Source organism: Bombus huntii, chromosome 11 (genome assembly GCF_024542735.1).
Source record: "Bombus huntii isolate Logan2020A chromosome 11, iyBomHunt1.1, whole genome shotgun sequence".
Classification (NCBI taxonomy): Eukaryota; Metazoa; Arthropoda; class Insecta; order Hymenoptera; family Apidae; genus Bombus; species Bombus huntii.
Window position 1 is genome coordinate 7,853,579 of NC_066248.1, and position 16,545 is coordinate 7,870,123.

Below are 16,545 nucleotides of genomic sequence, written 5' to 3' on the forward strand. Positions count from 1 at the left end.
ATGAACATATGACACTTAATTTGCGTTATCCTATCCAATACCCATTTGCAAACAAAGAAACCATAATTCTTTATTATATTAAAGAAGAAACAAACGTGTATTTACATATTTGCAAAAGATAGGAACTCCCTATGACATCTCCCTTCAGATATTGATATAAAGATACAGTCGCTTGAATAATTTTATTAATTGTTGTGAAGTTGAAAAGAAAATGTATTACGCATCTGTATAATACAACGTTTTATTTATAAGTTTCTAAACCAAATGTTTTAACAGTTTTTAGAAGTGCGATATTATCGAGGCATACGACGCTGCCCATATATTGAATACAATTTTATTCAAATATTCACTTATAATATTTTTCATTGAACTGTATAACATCGTGGAACAATTCAGCCTAAATACATGTACTATATTTTATTGACACAGTCCAAAATGATCGGAAATAAAACTTTATATATCTAGGAACAACGTGTCACTTAAGTAGCTTTTCTTTATAGTAAAATACGCACAAGAAAAACATGATCCAATTTTTTTAGAAATATTTAAATTTACATGTTCAATCTTCAACTCTTTACACACACACAGTCTATTTTATATATGTACATACATAGTAACTTCTTTCTTTAACTTTCTATATAAATAACATTAATTATTTACCAGTAAAGTGATTTGAAAGACTATTATTATTCTTTTTTGTACTTTAATTAAAGGAGTTGTAATTAATGAACAAAATTTAGACGAACGTTAAATTGAAAATGATCTTTTTACATTCCTGGACCAATTCTATATATCCTGCAATCCATGTATTTATATCTGTTTCTTTATATTTTAAATCAAAAAAGCTCAAGGATTGAATATCGTTTAAAATGCAATTTAATTTGAGTTAAAACTAATCTTAAAATTTCAGTTGTTTCATAAACAACAATTTTATTGTTTCCAAGATGTATTGCTCTGTGTTACAATCTTCAGTTTCTAATTACTGTCACTCTATTACAGATAAGATATTTATTTATCACATCACGCTCTATTACCATCTATAAACCTCGCAACGTCGGTTCCATATAAACGAAGGCAATATTATTTTAGCAATATCGTTATTAAGTCGTCATGTAGATCTACGTATCGTGCCTAGAGCTTAATATTTAAAAAACAAATGATAAAATTGTAAGAGTAATATACATATGGTGCTTTTATCCTACGTTCGCAAAAATAGTTTCTTAAATAAATATTCGACGAATAAATTTACATTAAGCAATTAATTGATAATGGCTATTAAAAGCTTGAATTTAAGTTCATAATTAAGATAATCACATACAGTTTTTAAGTACATCCTTGTGTAAGTACATACATAGTAAACTCGTCTGTAACATTATTGAAGTATTTTATTAATCGCGCAGGCCTTAAGAAAGATAACGTTACTTGCAAAATGCATCCTTAATCTGTATGTAAATAATAGAATTTTCTACATAAATAGGTGTATATCTATAGAATTCTTAAATAAACTTGATTTTTATACTAAAAAGCTATGAGATTTAGTGCAAGCTTTTGTTTCTTTGGTCTTTTTAATACTTTCAATTAAAAATTTGTTATAATTAAAGCTAGTAATTTATGATCTATGAATAACCTAAACAATTTACTCATTTTCAATTTGACTATATTGTTTCATAATCTCATCTTTCTGCTCTTTATTTATTTCTTTTATTTCATCTGTTGCAATTAATCTCTCTTCTGTAAAATTATCCATTAATATGGAATCACTTTGCTTTGCTTGCCTAATTCTTTTGATTTTTTTCTTAATAGCTACAGCACCTAATTTTATTAAAAAATCACAATTAATATCAATGTGTAAATGTTTTATTTGAATTACTTAGAGAAAATACTTACAGAACAGGGTTTGCCACAGTTCTGCCCTTTTTGATGTTCTGTTCACTAATTTTTTTAAGGAATCTCTATGTCGCTTTTGTATCCCTGCCAGTTCAATTGTTTCTTGCGTTGGCAAAGGAAATAAGCATGTTTCTAGCCAGTGTGTAGCTTTTGCATATGCTAAAAATCTAAACCACACCTAAAAAATATATTTTTTAGTAAAGAAAACTTGCTATAATGAGATAAGTTTCTAAATAAATTATTTTATGATATATTACAGAATCTAAACACTCTGCTATGAACCACAGCTGTAAACCTATCTGTGCTCTTGTGTATTCCACATTTTCTGTCCATAAAAATTTTGGTACAAATAGTACATATAAGTATATCCTGAAATAGGTATTTGTCATGAAAATATCATGATCAAAAATACATCAAATTTTTAATATACTAACCAACTAAGACAATGAAGGCAGAAGAATAATTTGGGTAACTTTCTTCCAATAAAGTGAGATACACATAATAAGATTCGGCAAATATTTATTATAATTGTATCAATTGCCTTAGAAAATAGAAAAGTGCTCACCACTGTACACCATCTGTGAAGAAAATTGCAAAAGATCATGTAAAATACAACTTGCATTATTTAAATTTACTTAGTAACTAAGTTTCAACATTATATGTTTAAAGATATAAAGTAATACAAAGAATTAAGCATATACTAAGTGTTAAAATAAGAGTTGCTTTACTTTTCTTGGTATGGGTTCATGATGAAAGACGCAAATAAAAAATTGGCCCAGCCTTTCGCCCAAGCTCCATGGCATAAGATTTCTATTCCTGCCCAATGAAAGTAAAAGCTTTTATGTAGAATGACACCCATTTCCTCGTATGTCACCTCCTGCTCTCCAAAGAAGAGGCTTAACGTTTTAATAGTGGGTGATTTTAGATAACAAATGCTGCCAAAGCAAAATCCACATTCCCATACAGCTTTGATTATTCTATTTCTTTGCATCAATGGAATGCGCATACGTCGAAGTAACGACTGTGTTAATAAACGAAAATTATCAAATATACCGTCAATATGCTTTGTTATCCTTTATCTGCACTCTTTGCAAATAACCCACTCCAAAAAAAAAATAATTGACAAATTCATTAATTAACACGGTAACACATAACGTATAAAAGTGTAAAATAAATTTTTGAAACTTACATTAACGCACTTCTCATACATAAAATATAAAACAATCCAAAATATAATTAAATATCCGAGCAATATGTCGGGTCTTGTTATCTTCGTGTCATTTATAGGCTGCACGGTGAATGATTCTTTATCCCATAAATTCGAAACCTTCGGAGTAAATCGAGAATTCTCAACAAGCGAATACAGACCGATCGTCCAAGAGTTTGCTATTTTTTCCAACATTTTACGTCTTTCAAACTACGCTTTTATTTTCATATAAATTTGTCAATGTATGAAATTTTATAATCAAATGTTGTAAAAGATCATATAGGTATAAAACTATGTAGTGACAAAGGTAATATTAAATGCCAATCGAAAATATATTTGAAACGTCGGTCTCTCGTGCCGTATTTGGATGAACACTACACTCTACAGAATGCAACTACAACCGCAAAAGCAGGTCACTCGTCACTTTCAAACTTTCAGCCACCACCAGATGTCCGTAAATACGTATGTACTGATATGTATTTTTTAAGATCTTATTTATATATCAATATTTTGAATATATAATGTTACTGTTTAAATTCCAGCATCATTTTTAATTTAAAAGTATCATAAAATATTCGACATTGTGATGTTAAAGAAAATAAAATATTTTCCTTATAATTGTTTAAAATTTTTTTTAAACAAAAATGTACACTTTGAAAATAGGTTTAGAAAATATATAATATACATATATTTTTAATACATGATGTATTTTTATTGTGTAGTTAACATACACATTAAGCTATCATGAAGTTTCACAAACTATCATTTTATATCCTAAACATAACACACAATACTAATGTTTTTTTTATATGTAAGCAGAATTTTCATATAATTTAAAACAAATTTATTTCTTACTAGTAAATCAGTGATACGAAATTATTGCGCTTGGACGTTTACAATATTACGTTTCGATGTCCGATAAATCGTAAGTATATGTTTTTGATAAAGTCAAATAAAGACATTTCTTTACAGAAATTATAATTAACATATATATAACACATTTAGAATTGACAAATCATTACTCATACAAGCAACAGTTCTGGTGCTTCATTATATAACCTAATATTCCATAACAGGCTCCATTCACCGGAATTAATGAAGTAGTATAAAGTAGTATAAGATCATACTAGTCGCAATATGTTAGTAACACGAAAGAACTTACATGCACAATCTCATAGAAAACATTTTTAATTTTTCAACATTTCTTGCATAATATTTATCTCAACATTAGGTAATATAATGAAGCAAACGTTGATTATAACACTTGTACAGAGCAACAAATGCATTACTACAGTGTGCATAATATGTATGTATTATGCATACTACCTACAAACAAGTAAGTTATATTTCTGTTTGTAATATATGATGCTATGTTTACAGAAATATATAAGTAAAAATTGTGAAGTGCTTGAAGTAACATTATAAAAATGTGTTTGGCATATCACTTACATTTACACTTGTAAGAAAGCTTTAGGTACATGTAATAAGTTCAAAAGTAATGGTAACCAAAAACTTAAACATTTTCTATTCATAAAGTACGATATGTTCTCGAAATTTCAAAAATATGTTGCAAACCTAAGATAATTTCTTATAAACATTGTATAGCCATTGAGGAGAATTGGAAAATATTTATCTAACTATATACTTCTCCAGTTTTTTTTTTTTTTTTTTTTAGAAAAGAACATAGCCATGTATGACGAATAGACTAATTAAAGTCGCGAATCATTCCAGCTAATTAATAATTATTAACTGCCTTCAGTCCAATATTATAATCTATTTATTGACACAACTGATAATATCCCTCTATTGTACGAATAAAGATTTGATGAGACAATTTGATGGTTCTTTACACTAACTAGTTGGTGGAGGTGGCGGAGGTGGTTGTGCCAATAACGTAGGTAAAGTGTTGAGATCAATGCCAGGGGGAGCTGGTGTTTGTTGTTGAGGTGGAGGAGGAACTGGAGCTGCTGGTGGCCATCCACCCATCTGTTGCGGTTGCCATCCTGGAAAACCTGGAGGGGGAGCAGTTCCAGGTGGAGGTGGACGCATTGGCCCCTGTTGTCCTTGCTGCCATGGTGGTATACCCATTCCAGGTGGTGGAATTTGTGTCGGTGGCATTTGCCCTGGTGGCGGTGGTTGATTGTTTCCAGCCATCCAAGGCATCAATGGTGGGATATTTGGTTGAGATGTAGAACCAGGCGGTGGTGGAGGTGGTTGCATCACACCAGGTGGCGGAGGCATACTAACAGGAGGTTGCCATTGCATGTTCATGCCATTCATATTATTCACTTCTCCTTGACTCCAAGGTGGCGGAGCCATTCCTGGTGGAGGCATCATTGGACCACCTTGCATCATTTGTGGCGGTGGATGTGCTGGCGCAGCCATTAAAGCACGAGGTGCTTGTTGTCTAAAAAGAATTGCAAGATGATTATTATATGTATATATATATCTTCTATAAAAATTTGCAACAATCTATAAGAAGCAAAAGAAGAATGAATCCTACCTATCAAAGAGACCAGGATAATTGGGATTTGGATTTGGTTGACGAGGCTGTCCGGTTTTAGATCGATCAGGTGGTGGACCTTCACCCAATTCTGCCATAAGAGACATATATTCCTCGTCTATTTTAGCTTTATCTCCACCTGGTCCCATTCCACCCATACCCGCAGCAGCTGGTCCACCCTGACCGGGTCTCTTAGATCTACAATCACGTGCAATATGACCTGCTCCACCACAACTTGAACATACTATATTATTTGTTACGTTGGGTTTATCTGGACACTGTAATAATTGAAATAAGTATTAATCTATTTGCAAACATTAAGATATCATTAATATTTAAATATCAGTATACTAACCAGCCATGATTTATGATCAGATGCACCACAATTAGTACAACGTGGTCCATCATTTTCACGCAATGTTCCATTCAATAAAGCCAATTCTCTAAGTTGATTACGTCGTAAATCATTTTGCCCCTCAGGTACTTCCACACCTTGACGTATAATTTCATGAATCTATTGAAAAAACATATTTTAATAATACGCATATACGCTATAAACATGTTAATTTGTAAAGACGCTTCATACTCTTTCAACAGCCTTCTTTACAGCATCTAAATTATTAGCAGTAATGTATGCATGCAATGGTTCATCTTCACCAGGTAAAGGCTGTCCATCTTTCCTTCCAACTTTTCCTTCTTTTACAGAACCTTTACCACGAATTATTATCTTTGCTCCAGTTTCCTTCTCCATTGCTATGGTATTTAAAAAGGAAGCATTAACACATAATCTGTATAAACTTTATGTATCTTATGAATATCCTAAATTATTTTAACTTACATTTCAATGTATTTCCACGTGGTCCAATCAAAAGGCCAACAAAGTTAATATCTGGATGTTCCTCTTGAGGAATCATTACTTTATCATGCACTCGTATTATTGGTGGTCTAAAAATATTTAATTTTAAATGCGGTACGTAAATAAGACGCCAATATTTTAAATATAAATAAAAAAAATATTTGTAATTACTTATAATCTGGTGGTGGTTTAAATTCTGGATTAATTTTGAGAATCTTCTGAATAAGATTGTGACGTTCCTCCTCCAATTTACGTCTAGTACGATATTCTCTTGTATTCAACCGTTTACCATCACTACTATATATGGGTTCTGGAGAAGGAGATCTGCAAAATAAAAAAATAAAATTTTGTCAAGAAACAAAGTTTGAATTAAGATGGTACTAGCATACAAGCAACCTGATCCTACTATGATTGTGTGATTAAGTGACAGAAAAACTGCTGATTATTAGCAGAAAGTTGGAAACTGAGATAACATTTTAATTGATCTTCAAAGTTATTAGGCTTTAGTCATAAATTTTTCTTAAAACATATATTCTTTCCTTTCCTTTTTAACAAATAAAATAGATTCCGACTATGTTGGAAAATTTGTAGAAGATATTAATAGAATATATGTTGCAAAACAAATTTCACTGAGTACATTAAATTTAAATTTTTGTATTAGAAAACTAAAATAAAAATTAAATGATTTATTAAGTACATTTATATATATATTATATATGTAACATTTTAAAATAATTAAATTAATTATAATAATTAAAACATAAAGATGTATTAAAGAAAATAGTATAAAATTCTAATAGAGTTAACAATTGCTATTTATATCTAAGAGATATATCTGCTAATTTTTAACCAAATTTGGTAAAGGTATAAAATAGATACAAAGATTTCTATTAATGAAATTATGAATTGATTATAAAATATTCTATAGACTTAGAAAAGACTAATTTTCAGAGTTTTCCAACAGTGTCAAGATGTTAAAATAAAGAGTAAAAAATTAAGTACTGTTAAATGTAACATTGCTATTAGTCTATTCAATAGGTAACCACTGGAAGACTGCGCGTTTGTGCACGGCAGAAATCGGTATGATGTCAGCTGCTAAGATAGATCCTGTGATTATTAGGAAATAATTTCTTTGGGTTAGTTAATAGTTTGTATATCTTACTATATTGTATAATACTAATGAAACACAATAATATAAAATAATGGTTCCAGCTAAAATCAGAAAAGTTAAACCTATTGGAGTAAATTAATTTATTAGAAAAATTAACGTGTATTTATTTAAGTTGTACCTGAAAGTAACGTAATATTGATCTTTACAGTATTATGCTTATATTAGCAATTATAATTTTACGAATTTCATTATTTGCCTGAAATCTCTCATTAAGTTGTAATTAAGGATAGAAATCTATTTTAGTTAATTAACGATAAATGTTCCTGTGGCATTATGATATTAAACAGATATAAAATGCCGTGCAGATCACGGCAGCCTAATAGAAGTCTCTATTAAGGTGCCCTATGCGCAAAATTTTCATTATTCTATTAAGACGATCGATATCGAATAAATCGCAATTGTGCGTACAATAATGAAATACAGCCTATTAACTTGAATAAAGCAGTCTGCATAGGAACACCTCTGAATATCCCTACATGTGCAAAAGTATAACTATTTAAAAAGATATATGGACTAGAATACCCACTGTGTGTTAAACACTGCTACTATGATCGTTATTTGTTTTTTGCATTTAATTGTATCAAATATTATAAACATGTATTATTTATATATAAGCAATGTATATATGTATATATATATATATATATATAGAAAAAGTTATTTTTAAAACAGAAGAAATATGTTCAGGAAAATTACGTATATTATTTATATTTAAGTATTCATACTAATATACTACCACTTTAGTTATTGCCCCAAATTTATATTTATTAACTAAGACTTTTGTAGCAGTGTTTAATAAAAAATGAATTAGTAAAAGAAATTGTTTAGGGCAAACCAATATTATCAAAATTCATCTTCTGTGCTGCGTGGTGGCTTTAATCAAGCCCAATCTTTTCAAACAGACATCAGTATCCCACACTAACTGTACTGGAGCCATATCATAAGGCCCCTGTATTTATGGGCTGCTGAATGGTCAGTAGATAGGTATTGTAGATATGTTATGGTCATTTTTGGTATGTAAGTTTCGTTCAAACCTTTCCTCTGGGTTAAGTGGAATTCCAAGGTCTCCAGTGCGTAGCTTCCTGCTGATTTCCTCAATCTGCAGCTGAACTGTAAACCAACGGGTTAGAGGGGGCGGAAACCCCAACAGTTAGATATTGCCAATTTGCCATAACCATATACATTCTATAATGTAAGCATGTCTCAAAAGTGTAGAATATTCACCTAAGTCTAGTATTTTGTAATTTTTTTTAAATTTTTTCTTTAGTAAATTGTTACTTTTTTCTGAATCAATTAGAAAAATATATCATAGTTTTTTGTATGACTTATTATATATAAATAAGATTTAAAAAAAGGAGGCCCTTTATATAGAAACACGTAAGAAAAAAATTAGCAGGAACTTCAATATAGTTTTAGGCAATCTAAGAAGTTTGATAACTCGATATTCATCATTCAGCAAAATTGGCAATTCCTATTGCCAAACTCGCTTGTTGAAAGTACTTGAAATGGCAATTACCTCTGGTAACTATAAACTTTTTAACAATACATACATACTTACATCTTTTATAGTACTACAAAATTAAATTTTAGAAATTTATACGCAGAAGCATGATTCTTAAATCATATCCTGTCCATATATGTATACATATATGTGTGTGTATAATACATAATTAAATAGAAATGATAACTGAAGAAATTACAGAAAATAAACTTACAGAGGTAAGCCTTCTCCTGTTCAGGAGTCAGGTTTGTTGGTAGAACCGTAGGCATGCCTGGTATAAAAGTTTTGTCATGTTCACTACCGCTCCATCTAGTTTTCCTCCTCTTCCTACGTTCCTCTTTCGTCTCTTTTTCCTGTTTACCATCACCTAGAAGGTATTTATCATCACCTAATGTGTCTAATTTATTCAAAAACTTTATATGCTCTATTCTTTTCAATTATCAATTATAAGTAGGTTTTAATTTTTCTTGGAACAAATATTTAGATAAATATGCAAAAGAATCAAAAGGACCATATGTTATGCAACTTCTATAGATATATTACATAAAAAAACCAAGGATTGAAAGCTATTTGAAATCATATGGCTGATGATTTTCTCTAAGTACCTATTTTGGCATTCACTAATTTCAGCTATATGCAATGTTTGTACCCATTTATTTCTTATATTGTGTACCAACACAAGAGAAGAGCATGTTTGTAAATGATTCTCAGTTGCATACTTTTGTACAAGTAGATCGAAAATTTATATGCAGATTTGCTTTTTTGTAAACCTAATTAGACAAAGTAGAATCCAAGTACAAATTTATTTCATCCACTGAATACTGTAGTAACTACTATGGATATTTTGTATACTTTTGCATATTATGTGCATTTTGTGCAGTATTACAATTTTAAATTTGCTATAAATGCAAAAAATCCATAGCCTACTTATAAGAAATCCTACATTATAAGCAAATAATAATTATACTATATTTATAATATAGTATAATAATTATAATTATATAAATAAATATTATTATAATTATAATATGATAATAATCATATAAGAAATCAGGTCGCGCAATATGATATTAGAAGAAAATCGAGCTTGGCGTAATAAGGATAATTTCAGACGTACTTTCTGCTTCACGTTTTCTCGTGTTATTTGTCGTGGAATTGGAATTGGAGTTCAACTGCGTTCCATTAGCAATCGCGGCACTCACCGCGGCAGCTGCTGCAGCCGCAGCAGCAGCCGCGTTCGCAGTCGCAGCATTTTGTTGGGCGTTTTGCAAATAACTTGGATTCAATAACGATGTGAAATTTCGTGACTGATTCATGGTGTAAATCTAGCCGAAGACGCGTAAAACGTCAGAATAGTTATACGTCCTATGGTGTGTAGCGTACGGTATACAACTGTTTAGCTAAAATCAACGGAACGTTTACACACCAAGAAAATGGCGGCGTTCAACTGACTGACGGACACCTTTACCTCTTTCATGGGCGTACGGCGTACCGGAGACGGATGCTGTCTTTCCGGATAGAATTAATAAAGAATATTGTCGCTAGGTGGCACTTTGATGAGTTTTAGAACACCTTCGAGTTTCATATAAAATAAAATGTAAAATGAGACAGAAAAACATCTCAAATTGTTACATAAATTTTTTAAAACAAAAATACATATATTTGTTTATTCCTTTAATTGAACAAGGAGATTTAAAGACAATGTTTTGTAAGAATTCTATGCGTTCTTAAACTTGTCGGAACACGAAGTAACGTGTGGAGCATGTATATTTCTTACTCAATATATTGTAGGATGGTTATAAGGATCTACAGTTTATTGTATCTGAAGTCAGTTTTCAACGATTAATTGAAATTTTTTGATTGGTATACGGTTAATAAATTACCAATTGGGAAATTTTCTGGAAACTATATATACGTGGATGCATCTGAACGCAACGCATTTATTATTTTTCATTGGTTGGTAAATAAAGATGATCTATATTCACAGTTGCATCGTGTACGACTATTGGTCATAAAAATACCGATATATCATTGTGGAAATACTAATTTTCCAAATCCAAATTTAATTTCATCTTATGTTATAGCGGCTTATTGTATGTAGAAACCCGTATTATGATCTGTTTCATTCGACAAGTTTCGTACAACTTGAATCAGTTGAATATTTTGCTAAAATATGAAACATATCTAACAATATATCCGGCTTTATTCAATCACAACAATGGAGACGAAACGTTATCAGACACTCTGAAACGTGATGTAACGTAATGTGTATAACGTCGGAACGTACTGATACCGGCATTGGAACATTGTCAGTTTCTACATCTAATCGTCATGAACACTGTTTATACCTGGTCGGCTGACAGCTGTTTGAACTTCGGCGTGATGTGCACTGTATCGTTTTGTACAACCATCGATGTGTCTTTTGGTCATGTAAGGCTTCCGATGTAATCAACGATGAAACTACTGCGTGGTTTCAACGCATCGGAACGTAAAAGTGCAACAGCATAATTCTAGTACATTTTGAATGTTTTCCTCTATTACCTCTAAGTGCAAAGTTACAGAACAGTTTGCGGTATAATGGCAGCTCATAAGACAGGCGGGCAAAGTGGTCGAAAGAAAGTGCAGGTACTTGTCTGTGATATTTTTTCCCCTGTTGAAATATACGTCATTGCTTTTCGAAGCATAATTTCTTTTAAATTGAATGAAATGTTTTCGCAAAAACAGAATTGCTGTGTACTAATTGACGCTGCTATTTCGCCCGTTATAAAATCCACATGACGATGTATGAAATAATAGAATCGCAATTGATCTATGATATTTTTGATATGTATTGCTTGATGCTATATGCAATTATTGATCAATTTCGTAAGATTCTTATAAAATCTTTGATGACTATAAATCACGTAATTACTAACGGGCGGTGTGTCATGAATAATATCGTAAATGAATTTTTATGTTTCTATACTTTCGATCTTATCGAATAAAATTTATTAATGAAACTCACAAAAAGATTTATTTAGAATGATTATTATATGAATGGTAATTATTTTGTTATTTTGCGTATTTGATGAAGGTATCCATGGTTATAAGAGATGAAATGGAAAAGAAACATAGAGCTGGAGTCAATTCATTACAATATGATCCAGCTTTGCATAGGCTTTACTCCGCAGGTAGAGATAGTATTATAAGGATATGGAATTGCAAAAATATGAAAGATCCATATATTCAGTCAATGGAGCATCACACGGACTGGGTCAATGATATAGTATTGTGCTGTGGTGGCAAAAATTGTATGTATCTTTTGTTAAATTTCTAAGTTAATGTTTAACATGTATTGTATCTAAAGACATAATATATTATATTTTTATGTAATGAGAAAAGAAAATATTGTTTTACAGTAATATCAGCCAGTTCTGATACAACAGTAAAGGTATGGAATGCACACAAAGGTTTCTGCATGTCTACGTTAAGGACACATAAAGATTATGTAAAGGCTCTAGCATATGCAAAAGATAAAGAACAAGTTGCTAGTGCTGGTTTAGATAAATTAATCTTTTTATGGGATGTCAATACGTTAACTGCCCTCACAGCAAGCAACAATACAGTAACAAGTAACAATTCAGTCTTTAATATGAATAAACAATTTATAATTATTTAAATAACACATGGATAATTTGCAGCATCATCTCTTAGTGGAAATAAAGACTCTATATATAGTCTTGCCATGAATCAGATTGGAACAATTATAGTGAGTGGTAGTACAGAAAAAGTTTTAAGAGTATGGGATCCAAGAAATTGTACTAAGTTAATGAAACTTCGTGGTCATATGGATAATATTAAAGCCTTAGTATTAAATAGAGATGGCACTCAGTGTTTGTCAGCCAGTTCTGATGGAACAATTAAACTTTGGTCACTGGGGCAACAAAGATGTATCCAAACCTTTAGAGTACATAAAGAAGGTGTTTGGGCATTATTGGTAATTACAATTTTTTCCCCTATCTTAACATCTTACTAAAGTAATAAATAATGCAGATAACTATATTAAATTAGAACAATCATCTTTAGGCAACAGATACCTTTAGTCATGTAATATCAGGAGGTAGAGACAGAAGAGTTGTAATGACTGAATTATCATGTTATCCTGAAAGGTATACAGTTATTTGTGAAGAAAAAGCACCTGTACTAAAAATGGTTATGACACCTGATCAATCCAGCATTTGGGTAGCAACTAGTGAATCTACTATAAATAATTGGGTATTGTTATATTTTATTATGCACAAAAAAGCTCGTTAATAAAACAAATAACATTTTAAAAATTGTTGTAGTCTATAAGTCAAAAGGATTGGCAAGAATTAGGAATTGAAGACTATTGTGATTCCGCTAGTGGGGTAACGCAGAATGTAAGAAATACAGAGCCTGCGCAAAAAATATTGGGTGGCTCGGCAATACGGCATTGTCACGTCTTAAATGATCGAAGACATGTTTTAACGAAAGATACGGAAGAAAATGTAGCTTTATACGATGTATTAAAAGCGCGTAAAGTTGAAGATTTAGGAAAAGTAGATTTTGAACAGGAAATAAAAAAAAGAAATAAAATGGTGTATGTTCCAAACTGGTTTAGTGTAGATCTGAAAACTGGGGTATGTAATTCTATGATTCGTTAACGCAATTGTAATTTTAATACATATGAGATTAAAAATAACTTTTGATATATTTTTATAGATGTTGACCATCCATTTAGGTCAAGATGAAAATGACTGTTTTTCTGCATGGGTTTCTGCAAAAGAAACTGGTCTTGCAGAAAATGATGCCGTAGATCAAAAAGGTAATATTTATTTTTTATACATCTATCATTGTTTACTGTTCTTACAATACTATATTGCTCCTTCTTTCTTTTCCTTCAGTGAATTATGGAAATCTTTTGCTACAAGCTTTATTGGAACATTGGTGGAGGCCACTACATGTTGATGATGAAAATGAAGGCAATAGCAATGACGGTAATAGCTCTATTCATACTAGAGGAGGAAATTTATATTTCTCAGTACCAACCCATACACCTGTTATATTCAGGTATAAGAAAGTTCTAAGTATTTCCCTTAAATGAAAAAAATATTTGCTTAACTATTTTTGATTATAACAATAAAAATACAATTATGTTTTAGTGAAGTAGGAGGCAGACCTTTGTATAGATTATTAGTTAGAGATGCTGCAGGAGAAATGGAAGGAGTGCTATTAAATGAAACTGTTCCGGCATGGGTAGTTAATATTGTTGTGGATAAAAATCTCCCACAGTTCATTAAAATATCATTTTATCTTCTTCCACATGCAACATCTGGTGTAAAAAGTTTAAAAAGGTATGTAAAAAATGAATAATTTTTTAAATATTACAAAATAAAATTTTTATAATATCGGGTTAATATATATTTTTTAAGGGATCGCTTAATTGCAAACGATTTTATACAAATTCGTAAGATAGCAGAACACGTTTGCGATAGAGTACTTGGTGCCGGAAGTGACTCGGGATCGGTATCAGGTATTGGAAATACAGTTTCTGGAGGATCTCCACCTGGAGACAGGACAAATACAGATTCAAACGCTGATAGTTCTTCACTGATCGAGGAAAAAGTAGAATTGTTATGTAACGATCAAGTTTTAGATCCTTCTATGGATTTAAGAACTGTATGTTTTTATACTGTATCTAACTATATTCGTTTAATATAATGGTATTTTTACATTATCTTTATTTTATTATACTTTAGGTCAGACATTTTATTTGGAAAAGTTCAGCAGACTTAATAATTCATTATCGGCCAGTAAAATAGTTAGAGCTAAATTCGTCAGAACAGAGATCTCTAAAGTGTCCATGGTTTTTTACTGTCATAAAGTAAGTAAATGTTTTTACTTATTCTTTATTTACTAAAAATGATTATATGAAACGAATATATTGCAGAATAACGGAAGACATGTGGTCTAGTTGCAGAGTGTGGCATTTCACACTACCTTCACTTTCTGAAATGTTCAATCGAATTTCGATGGATGTTTCGTTAGATGCTGCAAGTGAAGATGAGTAAAAGTCAGGTTATATATAGAGTATTTAAAATTAAATGAGTTGAAAGGCAATAATGTGTGGAAGTATCAGTATAAATTGCTCATATTTGTATATTTATATCCTGAGGCCAAATTCAATAATACAACAATAATTTCAGTTAGTCTGCTACTAAAAACATGTTTTTTGTTTTTAATGCATTTCATTTAATGCAAAGTATTAAATGTTTACTGTCAGCCATTTATAGTCTTCCTACTTCAAAAATATCAACAAGTAAAGTTAAGTACAAAAAAATAAGGGATAAACCTTGGATGGCCCAGGAAATTAAACTGTCTTTAAATATTATATTTTCATATGCTTCTCAATTATTCCTTTATTTATTCTATATAATTAATTTGTTTTCCTTTTTGTTTATTTGTAAGTAGCATTATTTTATTTAAACAAAACATATACTCAAACAAACGAAAGACATGTATCAGCAATACTCCACACACCTGTCTTGTTATTGTAAAAAAAAGCAAACTATAAAAGGAAGAGAAAAATGTCAATTTACTATTAATCAAATTAAAATTCAGCAGCCAAATTAACAGTTCAATATTTCCTATTAATAACATAGGAAATAACAGTGTATGTCTTCAGTATAATAAGGTCAAATTCTGTCTCTAATGGAACTTCCAGTAATTAAACTTTTATTACATATTATACGAGAGAAGAAAAGTATGAATACATTACAGTTTTCGATTAAACAAATATGACTATATTGGCAGAATTTGATCTTAGGAGACAACTACAATAGATAAAAAACAAAAAGACAACTACAATAGATAAAAAGTTAATCATACGTTAGAATATTTACTCTACTAGAATCCTACAAATTGTACATACAAATACGATTGTAAGTAACGTCCCTTAATCATGGTGATGGGCTGTATACATAAAATCGAAGCAAATGTATCAAAATCGAAGCCTTTGCACCAATTTTATGAAATTGGGATAAATGCTTGACTTTAAAAAAGAAAAAGAAATTGAGTGACATATAGAGGGAGGGAGTGACAGAAAGAGAAAGAAAGAAAGAAAACACTGTTCTTTATTAATATGGCCCTAAATGTTGTAATTCTTGTGTTATCAAAATGACATAAAAGCAATTTTTTAATAAATCTAGAGATTATTTCGTTGTTACATTTTAATATGCTACGTATTGTATAAGTATTTATTTGCTAAGCTTTTCTTACACATATTTAAAAATGTAAAGAAGTTAATTACTATTACTTAGTTATATTCTTCTTATTAGGAATTTTTAGAGCTCTGTGATAAATGTTTCTTGAGCTAAGGACGTTGATTAACATGATGGCTACCAAAAATATTGTATATTTG

The 16,545-nt window shown here is 30.5% G+C and overlaps 3 protein-coding genes across 5 annotated transcripts; 1 reads left to right on the plus strand and 2 right to left on the minus strand.

Annotated features, from left to right (window-relative positions):
• Window positions 1-225: 225 nt before the first annotated feature.
• LOC126871366 (uncharacterized) lies at window positions 226-3,518 on the minus strand. The gene is made up of 6 exons (XM_050630099.1): window positions 3,077-3,518; window positions 2,616-2,908; window positions 2,322-2,465; window positions 2,145-2,256; window positions 1,888-2,065; window positions 226-1,812 (listed from the first exon to the last, which is right to left on the minus strand). Exons 1-6 carry the CDS (start codon window positions 3,287-3,289, stop codon window positions 1,637-1,639), a joined length of 1,116 nt encoding a protein of 371 aa, XP_050486056.1. The 5' UTR covers window positions 3,290-3,518; the 3' UTR covers window positions 226-1,636.
• Window positions 3,519-3,754: 236 nt separating this feature from the next.
• On the minus strand, window positions 3,755-10,665 carry LOC126871353 (splicing factor 1-like). 3 transcript variants are annotated; one of them, XM_050630059.1, is made up of 9 exons: window positions 10,552-10,665; window positions 9,340-9,492; window positions 8,659-8,734; window positions 6,625-6,777; window positions 6,436-6,542; window positions 6,184-6,350; window positions 5,953-6,111; window positions 5,598-5,875; window positions 3,755-5,501 (listed from the first exon to the last, which is right to left on the minus strand). In XM_050630059.1, exons 2-9 carry the CDS (start codon window positions 9,392-9,394, stop codon window positions 4,946-4,948), a joined length of 1,551 nt encoding a protein of 516 aa, XP_050486016.1. In that variant the 5' UTR covers window positions 9,395-9,492; window positions 10,552-10,665; the 3' UTR covers window positions 3,755-4,945. The 3 variants fall into 3 exon arrangements, with proteins under 3 accessions (XP_050486016.1, XP_050486017.1, XP_050486014.1); XM_050630060.1 differs by having other exon boundaries at window positions 10,594-10,612; XM_050630057.1 differs by having other exon boundaries at window positions 10,243-10,587.
• A 464-nt stretch (window positions 10,666-11,129) lies between these two features.
• LOC126871346 (WD repeat-containing protein 48) lies at window positions 11,130-16,358 on the plus strand. The gene is made up of 12 exons (XM_050630035.1): window positions 11,130-11,750; window positions 12,199-12,415; window positions 12,524-12,736; window positions 12,806-13,101; window positions 13,191-13,379; window positions 13,451-13,765; window positions 13,848-13,950; window positions 14,030-14,195; window positions 14,288-14,479; window positions 14,558-14,804; window positions 14,885-15,009; window positions 15,076-16,358. The coding sequence occupies exons 1-11, from the start codon at window positions 11,703-11,705 to the stop codon at window positions 14,945-14,947; spliced, it is 2,049 nt and encodes a 682-aa protein (XP_050485992.1). The 5' UTR covers window positions 11,130-11,702; the 3' UTR covers window positions 14,948-15,009; window positions 15,076-16,358.
• The last annotated feature ends 187 nt before the right edge of the window (window positions 16,359-16,545 follow it).

What these genes read in the sequence shown, in the direction of transcription:
- LOC126871366 (XM_050630099.1), bottom strand. Translation starts at nt 3,289, where the DNA reads ATGTTGGAAAAAATAGCAAACTCTTGGACGATCGGTCTGTATTCGCTT. An exon ending in TAGCAGAGTGTTTAGATTCT is followed by an intron (nt 2,066 to 2,144) that starts GTAATATATCAT and finishes TATATTTTTTAG; the next exon opens with GTGTGGTTTAGATTTTTAGC. An exon ending in ACTGTGGCAAACCCTGTTCT is followed by an intron (nt 1,813 to 1,887) that starts GTAAGTATTTTC and finishes TAATAAAATTAG; the next exon opens with GTGCTGTAGCTATTAAGAAA.
- LOC126871353 (XM_050630057.1), bottom strand. Translation starts at nt 10,441, where the DNA reads ATGAATCAGTCACGAAATTTCACATCGTTATTGAATCCAAGTTATTTG. An exon ending in CCACTTAACCCAGAGGAAAG is followed by an intron (nt 6,778 to 8,658) that starts GTTTGAACGAAA and finishes TTTATTTTGCAG; the next exon opens with ATCTCCTTCTCCAGAACCCA. An exon ending in TATCCTGGTCTCTTTGATAG is followed by an intron (nt 5,502 to 5,597) that starts GTAGGATTCATT and finishes AATTCTTTTTAG; the next exon opens with ACAACAAGCACCTCGTGCTT.
- LOC126871346 (XM_050630035.1), top strand. Translation starts at nt 11,703, where the DNA reads ATGGCAGCTCATAAGACAGGCGGGCAAAGTGGTCGAAAGAAAGTGCAG. An exon ending in GTGCTGTGGTGGCAAAAATT is followed by an intron (nt 12,416 to 12,523) that starts GTATGTATCTTT and finishes ATTGTTTTACAG; the next exon opens with TAATATCAGCCAGTTCTGAT. An exon ending in TGATGCCGTAGATCAAAAAG is followed by an intron (nt 13,951 to 14,029) that starts GTAATATTTATT and finishes CTTTTCCTTCAG; the next exon opens with TGAATTATGGAAATCTTTTG.